The 14,267-nt window shown below is 44.5% G+C and overlaps 1 protein-coding gene across 6 annotated transcripts in view; it reads right to left on the reverse strand.

Moving 5' to 3' along the window:
• disp3 (dispatched RND transporter family member 3) overlaps positions 1-14,267 on the reverse strand; it is a 374,656-nt gene that overhangs the window by 118,366 nt on the left and 242,023 nt on the right. For all 6 annotated transcript variants that reach the window (XM_078425714.1, XM_078425713.1, XM_078425711.1 and 3 more), the window contains one exon: positions 1,389-1,525. In XM_078425714.1, coding sequence (XP_078281840.1) covers positions 1,389-1,525 — 137 coding nt within the window. The remainder of the gene's footprint in view (positions 1-1,388; positions 1,526-14,267) is intronic.

The raw sequence follows: 14,267 nt of genomic DNA on the forward strand, positions 1-14,267 counted from the left end.
TATAAATCAGAGCATCGAGTATAGAAGTTGGGATGTAATGTTAAAATTGTACAGGGCATTGGTGAGGCCGAATCTGGAGTATGGTGTGCAGTTCTGGTCGCCAAATTATAGGAAGGATGTCGACAAAATGGAGAGGGTACAGAGGAGATTTACTAGAATGTTGCCTGGGTTTCAGCACTTAGGCTACAGAGAGAGGTTGAACAGGTTGGGTCTTTATTCTTATGAGCGTAGAAGGTTGAGGGGGGACTTGATAGAGGTTTTTTAAATTTTGAGAGGGACGGACAGAGTTGACGTGGGTAGGCTTTTCCCTTTGAGAGTGGGGAAGATTCCAACAAGGGGACATAGCTTCAGAATTGAGGGACAAAGGTTTAGGGGTAACATGAGGGGGAACTTCTTTACTCAGAGGGTGGTGGCTGTATGGAATGGGCTTCCGGTGGAAGTGGTGGAGGCTGGCTCGATTTTATTATTTAAGAGTAAATTGGATAGGTATATGGATAGGAGGGGATTAGAGGGTTATGGTCTGAGTGCAGGTAGATGAGACTAGGTCAGGGAGAATGGTCGGCGTGGACTGGTAGGGCCGGACAGGCCTGTTTCCATGCTGTAGTTGTTATATGGTTATATGGTTATATAACTTACGCTGCACTCCCTCAATAGCAATAATGTCCTTCCTCAAATTAGGAGACCAGAATTGCACACAATACTTCAGGTGCGGTCTCACCAGGGCCCTGTACAACTGCAGTAGGACCTCCTTACCGGTTAATACACAAAAGGACTCAAAGTACTGGAGAAAGGTCTCGACCCGAAACGTCACCCATTCCTTCTCTCCTGAGATGCTGCCTGACCTGCTGAGTTACTCCAGCATTTTGAGAATAAATAACTTCAAAGTACTGGAGTAACGCAGCAGGTCAGGCATATTCGCTGGAGAACATGGACAGGCAACGTTTCTGAAGAAGGGTTGCGACCTAAAATGTCACCTATCCATGTTCTCCAAAGATACTGCCTGACCTGCTGAGTTACTCCAACACTTTGTGTCCTCTTGCACATATTAAAGTGCCTCGATTTTAAACTCTTGAAGCAGATGAGGGTGAAAGAAAGCAAAATAAAAATGATGCAGTGACAAAATCTGTGTGTCCAAGAGGCTGGAATTGGATAAATACAGATTTTGATGCCCTGCCATGTGTCACGTCACCTGGACAGGGCAATGTCCCACAATGTTTTACTTGCAAAGGGAACTGGGCAAAATTCGAGCTGAGATCATCCTGTTCTCTCTCCAGCAGCAGCAATGAATCACTTGTAGTGTTACTTATTACATAAAACACAGGGGAATAATAACAATGCACACCGCAAGGAAAAAGTATCAATGGTGTAAATTGGGAGTGACCACTAACCTGAAAATGAGGTGAGAACATACACCAGGACTACTATACATCCACTGCTAATAAAAGCCAGAAACATGTCATTCTTAAAGGTTCGTCTCACTTCATAGTCAAACAGGTCCGTTCCACCATAGAGAACTTTCACTTTCCTGCAAAAGGAATGAACAAAGTGAGGATGTAGATTGGCACAAATGTTTGACTGCATATGACTCACGACAAATTTACTGATCCAATTTCTCCCACTATAACGCACAGCAGAAGACATAATTTGCCATCGCTTTCCTGTGCCTGCTTTCAGCTTTGTTGAATCGCTTACAAGAACTCCCTCTGCATCTCAGAGCTGAGCACGCTCCCACCATTTAGCCAAAGTGCTGTACTTTCCCGCCCAAAATGAGCAGTTTCACATGTTCCCACACTCTGCTACATTTGCCAGATCTTTGCTTTTTCATTTAATCTGTCCCAATAGAGTCATTGAGACATCTAGCACGGAAACAGCCTCTTCGATCTACTGAGTCCACTCCAACTATGAACCACCCATTTGCACTATTTCTACATGAATCTCATATTTTTATTTTCTCCTCTCTGATTCTGCCACTGAGCATCACACTCGGGGCAATTCACAATGGCCAATGAACCTGCCAACCCGCATAACCCTTTTCCCTTATCGTGTATCTGCACAATGTGAATGGCTCGGTGGTAATCATGTATTGTCTTTCCGTTGGCTGGTTAGCACGCAACAAAAGCTTTTCACTGTACCTCGGTACACGTGACCATAAACGAAACTGGACTGAACTATCAAATAACTTCTGTACGTCTATGCACAGTACATCCACCCTCTCCTCTTGGTCCAAAGCACAGAGGTACTTCTTCAAAGAACAACAAACTGGTCAAATTGAATTTACTCTACATAAAACTATGTTAGCTTGTCCGGTTATACCAAGTGGTGAACAGCCCTAGGGAACAGCCCCTCCCCATCTTCTTGGGTACCAGCAAGTGTTCCTATGTTGGAAAGCAGATTGAAACCTCCTTTCGTTCAATCTCAGCATCGTTCTTTCTCCTTCAGAAGATTGTCTTTTACTGCACCAAACTGATACATCCAATTTGTCACATCTGTCTGTCTGTCTGTCTGTCTGTCTGCCTGCCTGTCTGTCTGTCTGTCTGTCTGTCTGTCTGTCTGTCTGTCTGTCTGTCTGTCTGTCTGTCTGTCTGTCTGTCTGTCTGTCTGTCTGTCTGTCTGTCTGTCTGTACATACATACATCTATAAATAAGGGGTTCACTTTCGGTCTGATTCATATTGAGAGAATCTGAACGAAAACTGGCAGAAGTTAGATCTAAGCAAAAGTCGGAACAAAAGATTTCACAAGGCAGCCTCCAACACAAACGTTGTCCCAGTTGCATGTACACTGTGACTGAATACTAAATAGGACCACCAATGCTAACCCTGTGCCTTTTCTTGTATCAAAGCATGTTATAATCCCTTAATCCCATTTATATCATGTCGCAGATCGGTATTTTAATTGCTGTTCTATTGTATGAAACTCCAAGCTAAAGTACAAATAATGCTGCTTATTCCTCATGTTTCCTGTTTATTTAACTTGCTTGCAGGTAATGGAGGACAGAACAGCATGAAGCCTTCTTGGCATCCGATTGGTTGGCTCATGCCAGAGTACTAGAGGCTTTCTTCATGAATATTTGATACCGTCTTCAAAAACAACATTTCCTCTTTTAATTCTATGTACTTTATAAAGGGTGAAGGCCTCTCATTTACTGTGCGCTGGAGGACCTAATGCCCAATTAGTTCCCAGACATTCGAGACAGCCAAACAGAAGGAAAAAGGCTGCAAAGAACTGTGCAAAAAGTCGGAAATGTAGTTGCGTAGATCGTTAGAGAGAGCGAAGGAAAAAAGGCAAGTTAACCTGGTTTTGTGTGAATTGATTCTACCAGGGATGTTAACCTGTCCTTTCTCTTTTCCACATAATTGCGGATTTGATGTGGATTTTCAACTATTTCTATATTCCATGCAGTCAGAGGATTTGGATTTTGTGGAGAGATACAGCAGGGAAACAGGCTCTACGGCCTACTGAATCCATGCCAACAAATGGTGCAGGAAAATAACTGCAGATGCTGGTACAAATCGAAGGTATCACAAAATGCTGGAGTGATTCAGCGGGTCAGGCAGCATCTCTGGAGAGAAGGAATGGGTGACGTTTCGACCCGAAACGTCACCCATTCCTTCTCTCCAGAGATGCTGCCTGACCCGCTGAGTTACTCCAGCATTTTGTGATACCTTCCATGCCAACAAGTGGTCACTGCTACGTTATGCCTCTTTCTCTTCCACTCCCGACACACCAGGAGCAATGTACAAAAAACAATGAACACAATGACGCAGTGGTAGATTTGCTGCCTCACTGCGCCATAGACCCGGGTTCAATCCTGACTACGGGTGCTGTCTGCATGAAGTTTGTACGTTCTCCTTGTGACCGCATGGGTTTTCTCCGGGTGCTTCGGTTTCCTCCCACACTCCAAAGATGTACAGATTTGTTAGGTTAATTGGCTTTGGTAGAACATTGTAAACTGTCCCGAGTGTGTAAGGTAGTGTCAGTGTACGGGGTGATCGCTGGTCGGCACGGACTGGATGGGATGAAGATCCTGTTTTCGCCCCGCACCTCTAAAAGAAAACCCACATCCTCACACATCACAGAGAAGTGACAAGAAGTCGGAGCACCCGAAGGAAAGCCATGCGGTCACTGGGAGAAAGTGCAAACTCCACACAGACAGCACCCGAGGTTAGGATCGAACCTGGGACTCTAGCTCTGTGAAGCAGCAGTTCTACCACCACAGTGCCACAAGAGTCTTGTGCATTGGTTCTATGCAAAAGTTCCAAATTCTAATCATGGATTTTAACAAAACAAAATTAAGCCATTTAAATAATCGGGGTAATATCTCAGTCGATGGAGAAGACTGAAGATTTTCAGATGATCGTAGTAGTGCACTTTTTCCTCACGAATGCCACGGTGAAAACCAGCTTTTGGGCTCCATCAATAATCCAGAATTTGCAAATGGCGAAAACCAAAATTCAGAAGCCCCAGACAGCCAGCGCATCTGTTGAAGCCAAGACTAGCGTAGACGGGTGCAGACCTGAGATGCCACTGCCTCTTCCTGCCTCACATATAGAAGCAAAGACTGAGCTGCCAGGACACCCAGAGACCGCCACCCGCTGCCTCTTCAACTCCCCTGCTGAGCTACCAGAATAAACCCGAGACCGCCAGCATCCTTCCAGCTACATTCCTTCTGCCGGCTTCACAATTCAGAACTCTTCAATCTGTTTATCTCATGCCCCTTTCTGATTTATCATCTCTGTGCTTTGTCTAACAATCTGCCTTTTAACCCCCTCCCCCCCTCTGCACCCCCCTTGTATCAACTTATTAGCTGCCAGGCATCCCCCTCCCAATCAGTCTGAAGAAGGGTCCCGACCTGAAATGTCACCTACCCTTGTTCTCCAGAGACGCTGCCTGACTTGCTGAGTTACTCCAGCACTATGTGTCTTTTAAAAAATATATATGCCTAGCACCATTGGGAAGGAAGGCACAATCGAGAACAGTTTTAATGGTATTCTATCCCAAAGTTTCTTAAACGCTAATGTGAATGCAGTCTTTATAGAAACATACAAACATAGAAAATAGGTGCAGGAGTAGGCCATTCGGCCCTTCGAGCCTGCAGCGCCATTCAATATGATCATGGCTGATCATCCAACTCAGTATCCCGTACCTGCCTTCTCTCCATACCCCCTGATCCCTTTAACCACAAGGGCCACATCTAACTCCCTCTTAAATGTAGCCAATGAACTGGCCTCAACTACCTTCTGTGGCAGAGAATTCCACAGATTCACCACTCTGTGTGAAAAAAAACGTTCTCATCTCGGTCCTAAAAGACTTCCCCCTTATCCTTAAACTGTGACCCCTTGTTCTGGACTTCCCCAACATCGGGAACAATCTTCCTGCATCTAGCCTGTCCAACCCCTTAAGAATTTTGTAAGTTTCTATAAGATCCCCTCTCAATCTTCTAAATTCCAGCGAGTACAAGCCGAGTCTATCCAGTCTTTCTTCATATGAAAGTCCTGCCATCACAGGAATCAATCTGGTGAACCTTCTCTGTACTCCCTCTATGGCAAGAATGTCTTCAGTTGAAACAACGCGGCAACACCAGTATTCAAAAACAATGGCACATCTTGGACCAAGTCATTTTACGAGGACAGGCTGCAAGAAGGATTCAAAGCACCCATATCATGGGAGGGATTGATGACTACCCGCTACACATCACTCGGAGCAATCCGTCATGTCCATCATGAATGCACTAAATGCACAAAACAACCCAAAGGTCCCATTTGGTATTTTGATACGTACCTTTAACAGTTGACTGCATAGTTAGCCCTAACAAGGGTACACGTCAGCTCCTATATACTTCCTTGCTCCTATATACTTTGCCACTATGTGTCAAGTCAAGTCAAGTCAAGTCAATTTTATTTGTATAGCACATTTAAAAACAACCCACGTTGACCAAAGTGCTGTACATCTGATTAGGTACTAAGGAAAAAATGAAACATACAGTAGCACACAAACATAACAGCACATACAAAACAGTTCACAGCGCCTCCTCAATCAGCCTCAAACGCTAGGGAGTAGAAATAGGTTTTGAGCCTGGACTTAAAGGAGTCGATGGAGGGGGCAGTTCTGATGGGGAGAGGGATGCTGTTCAACAGTCTAGGAGCTGCAACCGCAAAAGCTTAAGCCTAGACCGCGGGATAGTGAGTAGCCCCAAGTCGGCCGACCTGAGGGACCTGGAGTTAGAGAGGTGGGTTAGAAGATTTTTGATGTAGGGGGGGGGGGGGGATGTCCATTTAGGGCATGTGTGTGTATGCATATATATATATATATATATATATATATATATATATATATAAACATAGCACAAAAAGTAAGGAAATTTGTGTTTGGTAGATTATTTCTTTGTTGTAACAATGCTTCTTGGCAATAAATCTTATACCGTTGGAAAGCCTGTTTATTTCCCTTTTAAATGGTGCCACATTTGTAAGGAACATGCATTTGTGGGATGAGCAGCAGAGCTGAGTATATGGGTTGCGCCCATGAAAAATTTGCCAAATCTTCTCTGCCAATGCCAAACAGCTTATTCTGCTGTTGCTATTGACTCTTGTTTTGAGCTTCTGGTACCCCCAGGTGCTGACAATCAGGTGCCTGATTGGCACCTGATTGGCAGCATCTGTGAGCATGGGCCCTGCTACAGTGGTCAGTAGGTGTCTTCTCCAAGAATCGGCATGCCACGTTTGACTGATCTGGATAGGGCTCGTGCGATAGGGCAACTTCAAGCTGGTGTTCCGCAAAACCAAGTTGCAGCATTATTTGGAGTGAGCCCTAGTACCATCTCCAAAGTGAAGGCCAAGTTCCATATAACGGGGGATGTCAGAGACAGGCCGCGAAGTGGGCGTCCCAAGAAGACGACACCCGAAGAAGACCGTTTCCTCACCCTGTCAGCACTTAGGAACCGTAGGCTGTCTTCTACAGATTTGCAGTCAAGGTTTGCAGGACGATATGGCCGACGGCTCTCTGCCCAAACAATTCGGAACAGACTGCACGCAGCCAATCTCCGGTCAAATAGGGCTGCCAGGAGGCCTGCGATGACTGCCCTTCACCGTCAGGCCCATTTGCGCTGGTGTCGGCAACACGTGCACTGGAACCTGAACATGTGGAGGAACGTTATGTTCAGCGATGAGTCCAGATTCTGCCTACGGCAGTTGGATCATAGGGTCAAAGTGTGGAGAAGACGCGGAGAACGCTATGCTGATTGCTGCACCGATAGAGTAACATCTTTTGGTGGAGGCAGTGTGATGGTGTGGGGTGGCATCTCCCTCACTGGAAAAACAAGGCTTGTCATCATTGGAGGCAATCTCAATGCAGACAGATATCGAGATGAGATTCTGCAACCAGTGGCAATCCCATATCTCCACAGTCTGGGACCGAACTCTATCCTCCAAGATGACAATGCTCACCCCCACAGAGCAGGGTTTCTCAGAGACTACCTCCAGAATTTGGGAGTGGAGAGGATGGAATGGCCTGCCAGCAGTCCTGACCTCAACCCCATTGAACACTTGTGGGATCAGCTTGGGCATGCTGTTCGTGCCAGAGTGGCCAACACAACCACGTTGGCTGACTTGCGACAAATGCTGGTTGAAGAATGGGATGCCATCCCACAACAATGTGTGACCAGGCTGGTGACCAGCATGAGGAGGAGGTGCCAGGCTGTTGTGGCTGTGTATGGTTCTTCCACACGCTACTGAGGCTCCTGTTTATTCAATGAATAAATTGTTAAATTGCCAATATGTCTTGTTTCTTCAGACTTCAATCATCCAATCCACCAAACAACCGAACAAGAGTCAATGGCAGAATAAGCTGTTTGGCATTGGCAGAGATTTGGCAGATTTTTCATGGGCGCAACCCACTCAGCTCTGCTGCTCATCCCACAAATGCATGTTCCTTACAAATGTGGCACCATTTAAAAGGGAAATAAACAGGCTTTCCAACGGTATAAGATTTATTGCCAAGAAGCATTGTTACAACAAAGAAATAATCTACCAAACACAAATTTCCTTACTTTTTGTGCTATGTTTATATAAAATCCATGTGTCTTTTGAACTACTTTGCCAATTTTCCCTGCCATTCTCATTTCAATTAACTATCCATTTTCTTGGCCTGCATCTCTGTACTTGTGCCCTATTTAGTATTATGCACTTTGGTTTATATTGTCCCTCCACATTCTACTTTCCAAAATGCAACACTCTTCATTTCTCAGCACTAATGTACATCTGCCACCTATCTCCCTTGTTCAAATCTTCTTCAAATCTCTTACTATCCTACATTTGCACGTTTTATGTCACATCTGAAAATGACGCAATTGGGCCCAATGCACATTAATAAATATTAACTTCACAGCAAAGTCTTTAGGAGAACTTGCTTGAACACTTCCCTTCGATTGTAATCAGGTTTCTTGATTAGTACGGGTGTCAGAGGTTAAGGGGAGAAGGCAGGCGAATGGGGTTAGGAGGTAGACCAGCAATGATTGAATGGCGGAGTAGACTTGATGGGCCGAATGGTCCAATTCTACTCCTATTCCTTATGACCTTATGTAGTCTTTCTGCTGACTGGCTCGCAGGCAACAAAAGCTTTTCACTGCACCTTGGTACACGTGACAATAAACTAAACTGAATGGAAACTGAACTTCCATCATATTCAACCAAGAAGCCATTCACTATCTCTCTATTTCCAATCAATAGGATTATTTCAGCTAGTGAGAATATCAAGAGCGTGTGCTGGGACAGGTGGTGCAATGTCGTTAAATTACAAGGCAACATAAATCACGCATCAGAAAGGAACCCAGCGAGCTTGGCGGAATGCGAGCTGGCAGAAGCAGGGAAATGCAACGGCACATTTTATGAGCAGCATAAACCTACCTGGATAATTGAAGATGGAAAAGACCATAAATATGCAAATGAGACGCTGGCTGTAAAAGCACAAAAGTGATGATGAATTTGTACAAGACATTAATTGGGTCACAGTTAGAGTTCTTGAGCACCCAGAGAGAGAAAAAGATTAATGAGAGTGGAAGAAATGCTGCGGTCCCAATGAAAAGATAGGCTTGAGAAATGGTCTTTATTTTTCCAAGGGAACAAGGGACATAATATGTTTTCAAATTTATGAAACGCTCCAAGGAGGCAAATATTTCACATCTATTCCCACCCTTACGAATTGGATTGTCATTGCAAACAAGGTGCTAGCTGTGACAATATCTTGCATGTACTCAGCTATTATGGTAGGCATTTGTACAAACAACAACTGAGCCAATAAATGTAATACAATTGGAAGGGTAATTGGGAAAAAAAACAAGATAGATATATGGAAAAACAGTGAAATTGGATAAAAGTACAAAAACTCCATTTAAGAAGTTACTACCTTCAGTAATCAGGGGTACTGATTGAGAATGATGGTGTCACTCTTTATATTTTAGACTTTAGAGATGCAGTGAGGAAACAGGCCCTTCAGCCCACCGAGTCCATGCCCACCAGCAATCACTCCATACACCAGGACTATCCTGCACACTAGGGACCATTTACAATCTTACCAAAGCCAATGAAGCTATAAACTTGCACATCTTTGGAGTGTGGAAGAAAACTGGAGCACCCGTGGAAAACCCACACGGTCACAGGGAGAACGTGCAAACTCTGTATAGACAGCACCCGTAGTCAGGATCGAACCTCAGAAGGCAGTGGAGGCCAATTCTCTGAATGCATTCAAGAGAGAGCTAGACAGAGCTCTTAAGGATAGCAGAGTCAGGGGGTATGGGGAGAAGGCAGGAACGGGGTACTGATTGAGAATGATCAGCCATGATCACATTGAATGGTGGTGCTGGCTCGAAGGGCCGAATGGCCTCCTCCTGCACCTATTGTCTATTGTCTACCCAGACAACTGGGGAGGCCTGAATGGATTCTGCACTTGTGGTTCCATGACTATAGTTCGGTGGGCAACCATTTTGCTCATAAAAATATCCTCAAAGCAATTGGGAGATAAATACAATTAAATCTGTTTTTGAGAGTGTTAGTTGCAGAAACATTGCTGACCAGAGTTCCTGCTTGTCTTTGAAGAAGGCAAAGAACTAAAACTGGCAAATTGAACTGCTGCTATATAACCCAAAGAACAGTTGTCGGTAACATTACTTTACACTTATAGGAGGTAAAACAGAAGAATGCAGAAGCGGGCCTTTCAGCCTCCAATGGCTGTGCCGAACTTGATGCCAAGTTGAAATAAATTCCTCTGCCTCTAGGTGATCGATATCCCTCCATTTCCTGCACATTCACGCGCTTATCTAAAAGTCTCTTAGATGCCACGATCGTGTCTGCTTCCACCACCAACCCTGGCAGTGTGTTCCAGGCACCCATCGATCACTGTGTATCAAGAAAATAACTGCAGATGCTGGTACAAATCGAAGGTATTTATTCACAAAATGCTGGAGTAACTCAGCAGGTCAGGCAGCATCTCGGGAGAGAAGGAATGGGCGACGTTTCGGGTTGAGACGTCGTCCATTCCTTCTCTCCTGAGATGCTGCCTGACCTGCTGAGTTACTCCAGCATTTTGTGAATAAATACTTCTGTGTATCAAACTCGCCCTGCACATCTCTGAGAGATACAGCGTGGAAACAGGCCCTTCGGCCCACCAAGTCCATTCCGTTCACGCAGGTCCGACGCTATCCCACCTTCTCACCCACTCTCGACACACTAGGGGCAATTTACAGAGGCCAATTAACCTACAAACCCACACATCTTTGGCATGTGGGAGGATTCCGGGGCAGCCGGAGGAAACGCACGTGGTCACAGGGAGGACGTGCAACCAGCACACACAGAGAGCACCAACGGTCAGGAGCGAGGCCGGCTGTCTGGAGCCGTGAGGCAGTGGCTCCATCAGCTGCACCACTGGGCCACCCTAAATCTATATACTAAAACTCTCATTTGTTTGTTTGTTTGTTCCTGAACTACAGAGGGTGGGTCGAGGGAGGGGAGGGGGGGAGGGGACGGGGGGAGGGAGGGGGGGGGGAAGGGGTGGAGAGGGGAGGGAAGGGGAGGGGGGGAGGGGACGGGGGGAGGGAGGGGGGGGGAAGGGGTGGAGAGGGGAGGGAAGGGGAGGGGGACGGATGGACGATGTTTGGTCTAGTCTCCTTTAAAAATTGCTTCTGACTTTAAAGCTCTGCCTTTTGGTCTTTGACATTAGCATCCTGGGATTAACATTCTGACCGTCTGTCAGACCTTTGCCTCATGAATTCAGAGTCCGTCACCTTGATGAAAGGGTTGCTACCACAAAGCCCAAGGTTGGAGAGATTACAAACGACTGAACTGATATCCCACTGGATGCTACGTCATAGGGCGCTGATTTAGACAATAGACAATAGGTGCAGGAGGAGGCCATTCGGCCCTTCGAGCCAGCACCACCATTCAATGTGATCATGGCTGATTATTCTCAATCAGTACCCCGTTCCTGCCTTCTCCCCATACCCCCTGACTCCGCTATCCTTAAGAGCTCTATCTAGCTCTCTCTTGAATGCATTCAGAGAATTGGCCTCCACTGCCTTCTGAGGCAGATTTGTTTAAGCACTATTGGCAGGTGCACACACATCAAGGTTCTTTGCTGATGGTATCTGTTGGGGCTGTGCACCACAACGCTGGTAACCTGGCACGTTCTCCTGTCCTCCCCACTGCTGCAAGCTGCAAGGTTTGGTGCGGGGAACCTGGTACTAATCCTCGTCAAGTGTTGGTATTGCCTGGTAATGGGACACCCCAGGGCTTAGTGTGAAGAGGCTACCCATGAGGATCGGCAATTGGTGGGTAGGCAGAGGGCTGGTGTACAGTTCGGAGCTGATTCTGTGCGGGCCATTGGTAGGAACAGGCAGCAGTCACTCCATGTCTTGACATAGTACTCTCACCCCACAAGTATCCTTCATCACGTCCTCTTGGCCATTTAGTTTAGTTTAGTTCAGAGATACAGCGCGGAAACAGGCCTTTCGGCCCACCAAGTCTGTGCCGACCAGCGATACCCTCATATCAACACCATCCCAAACTGTGGATAGGATAGTGTTGACTAGGAACAACTTGGTAAAATGTTACCAAGGGACAATTTAAAATGTTACCAAGTCAATCAGCCTCCAAACCTGCACGTATTTGGAGTGTGGGAGGAAATCCACGCAGGTCAAGGGGAGAACGGGCAACCTACGTGCAGACAGCACCCGTAGTCAGGATCGAAGTCGGGTCTCTGGCGCAGTATGGCAGCAACTCTACCGCTGCAACACCTGATCAAGTATGGCCAATGGAGAACATCTGGAGATCATACTGATCACACTGAACAATGGAGATCAAACTGATCAAGTATGGCCAATGGAGAACAAAGGAGAGCTAACCCAGCGGTTGTGGATGGAAGCAGCTTTATCTCCTTCAACCCAGAGATGGAAACAAGTTCAGTGGCCAAGGGTTTACTGCTGGCTTTACACTTGGGTTCGGGCATGTTGACTGGCAGCAACACATTCCTCTTTCTGCCTAATATGATCATGAAACTTTTCAGTGCTAATTCGACGAACGGTACTATCTAATCTATCTATCTATCTATCTATCTATCTATCTATCTATCTATCTATCTATCTATCTATCTATCTATCTATCTATCTATCTATCTATTTATTCATCTATTTATTCATCTATTTATTTATTTATTTATTTATCTACTTGTTTATCTACTTATTTATTTATTTATCTATCAATCTATTTATCTATTTATTTATCTATCTATTTATTTATCTGTCTGTCTATTTATTTATCTATTTATTTATTTATTTATTTATCTATTAATCTACTTATTTATTTATTTATTTATTTATCTATTTATTTATCTATTTATTTATCTATTAGTTTATCTATTTGTTTATCTATCTATCTATCTATCTATCTATCTATCTATCTATCTATCTATCTATCTATCTATCTATCTATCTATCTATCTATCTATCTATCTATCTATCTATCTATCTATCTATCTATCTATCTATCTATCTATCTATCTATCTATCTATCTATCTATCTTCCCAGTCAATACAACACAACAGATTGACCATACAGTTGTGAATAGTGCAAAAAACATTGTATCAAAAAATAAAACAATATAATCACACATATTTTCTGACCGAAAAAAATAAAGGTGTAGGCAGAAGCCAAAGCTTACTTTTGAGTTAGGCACCAGTGCAATTTGTCCTTTGCAATGTGGATAAGGTGACAGCTTACAATGAAATGATGGAAGCGGACAAAATCTATTGCTCAAGAGAACTTCATGATTTCTCCCTCCACCCTCACCAGGCCTCTCAGAATCTTGCTGGTGCTGGGCAACATGTCAAAACACTTCAGACGTCTGCAGTTGGAAGCACTTGATAATGTTATTTAATCTGCATCAAAGGAACGTTACCAATTTGACCATCGCAGTTTTCTAATTCCCTTACAGTTCTGCCCCCGTTGGTGTCTGGAATGACATCAATCTGAATTTACAACGAGAAGAATTATTGACAGCACTACCTTGCGATGTTAATTGGTGCCGGCATTTGCAACACTTTAGTTCTTTCGTGAGTACCTTCGAATCTTTCATCCAATATCCTCCAGGATTTCAGAACTTTCTTTTGAACTGTTGGGCTCTCCATTGATAATGCAGTCAGGAAGAGTTGCCATTTTTCCTGCATCACAAGTTTCCTAAACTCGTCCAGCGTTAATCCATCAATATTACTAATGGCAATTATTCCTTCAATCCAACTTCCTACTCATTTGCAAAGTGGCCAGTTGGATGATTTCAAGTAACAGCATCAATAGAGTTTGATATTTCACCAGTTAATTATCCAATTAAAAATGCCAAGGATCTGCAAGATAAATACTCGTAAATGCAACATTATTGTTTTTTCTAGAAAAACAATAAAAATATAGAAGTCTGAAAATAAATACCAAATACTGGAAATTATCAAGTATGGCTAATGGAGAACAAAGGACAGCTAACCTTTCATCAGAACTGGGGAAAGTGGGGATCATAAGTGATAGGAGCAGAATTAGACCATTCGTCCCATCAAGTCTACTCCGCCATTCAATCATGGTTGATCTATCTCTCCCTCCCAACCCTATTCTCCTGCCTTCTCCCCATAACCCTTGACACCCGTACTAATCAAGAATCTATCAATCTCTGCCTTAATAATATCCAGTGGCTTGACCTCCACAGCCTTCTATGGCAATGAATTCCACAGATTCACCACCCT

The sequence above is a fragment of the Rhinoraja longicauda genome, chromosome 30 (genome assembly GCF_053455715.1).
Source record: "Rhinoraja longicauda isolate Sanriku21f chromosome 30, sRhiLon1.1, whole genome shotgun sequence".
Classification (NCBI taxonomy): domain Eukaryota; kingdom Metazoa; phylum Chordata; class Chondrichthyes; order Rajiformes; family Arhynchobatidae; genus Rhinoraja; species Rhinoraja longicauda.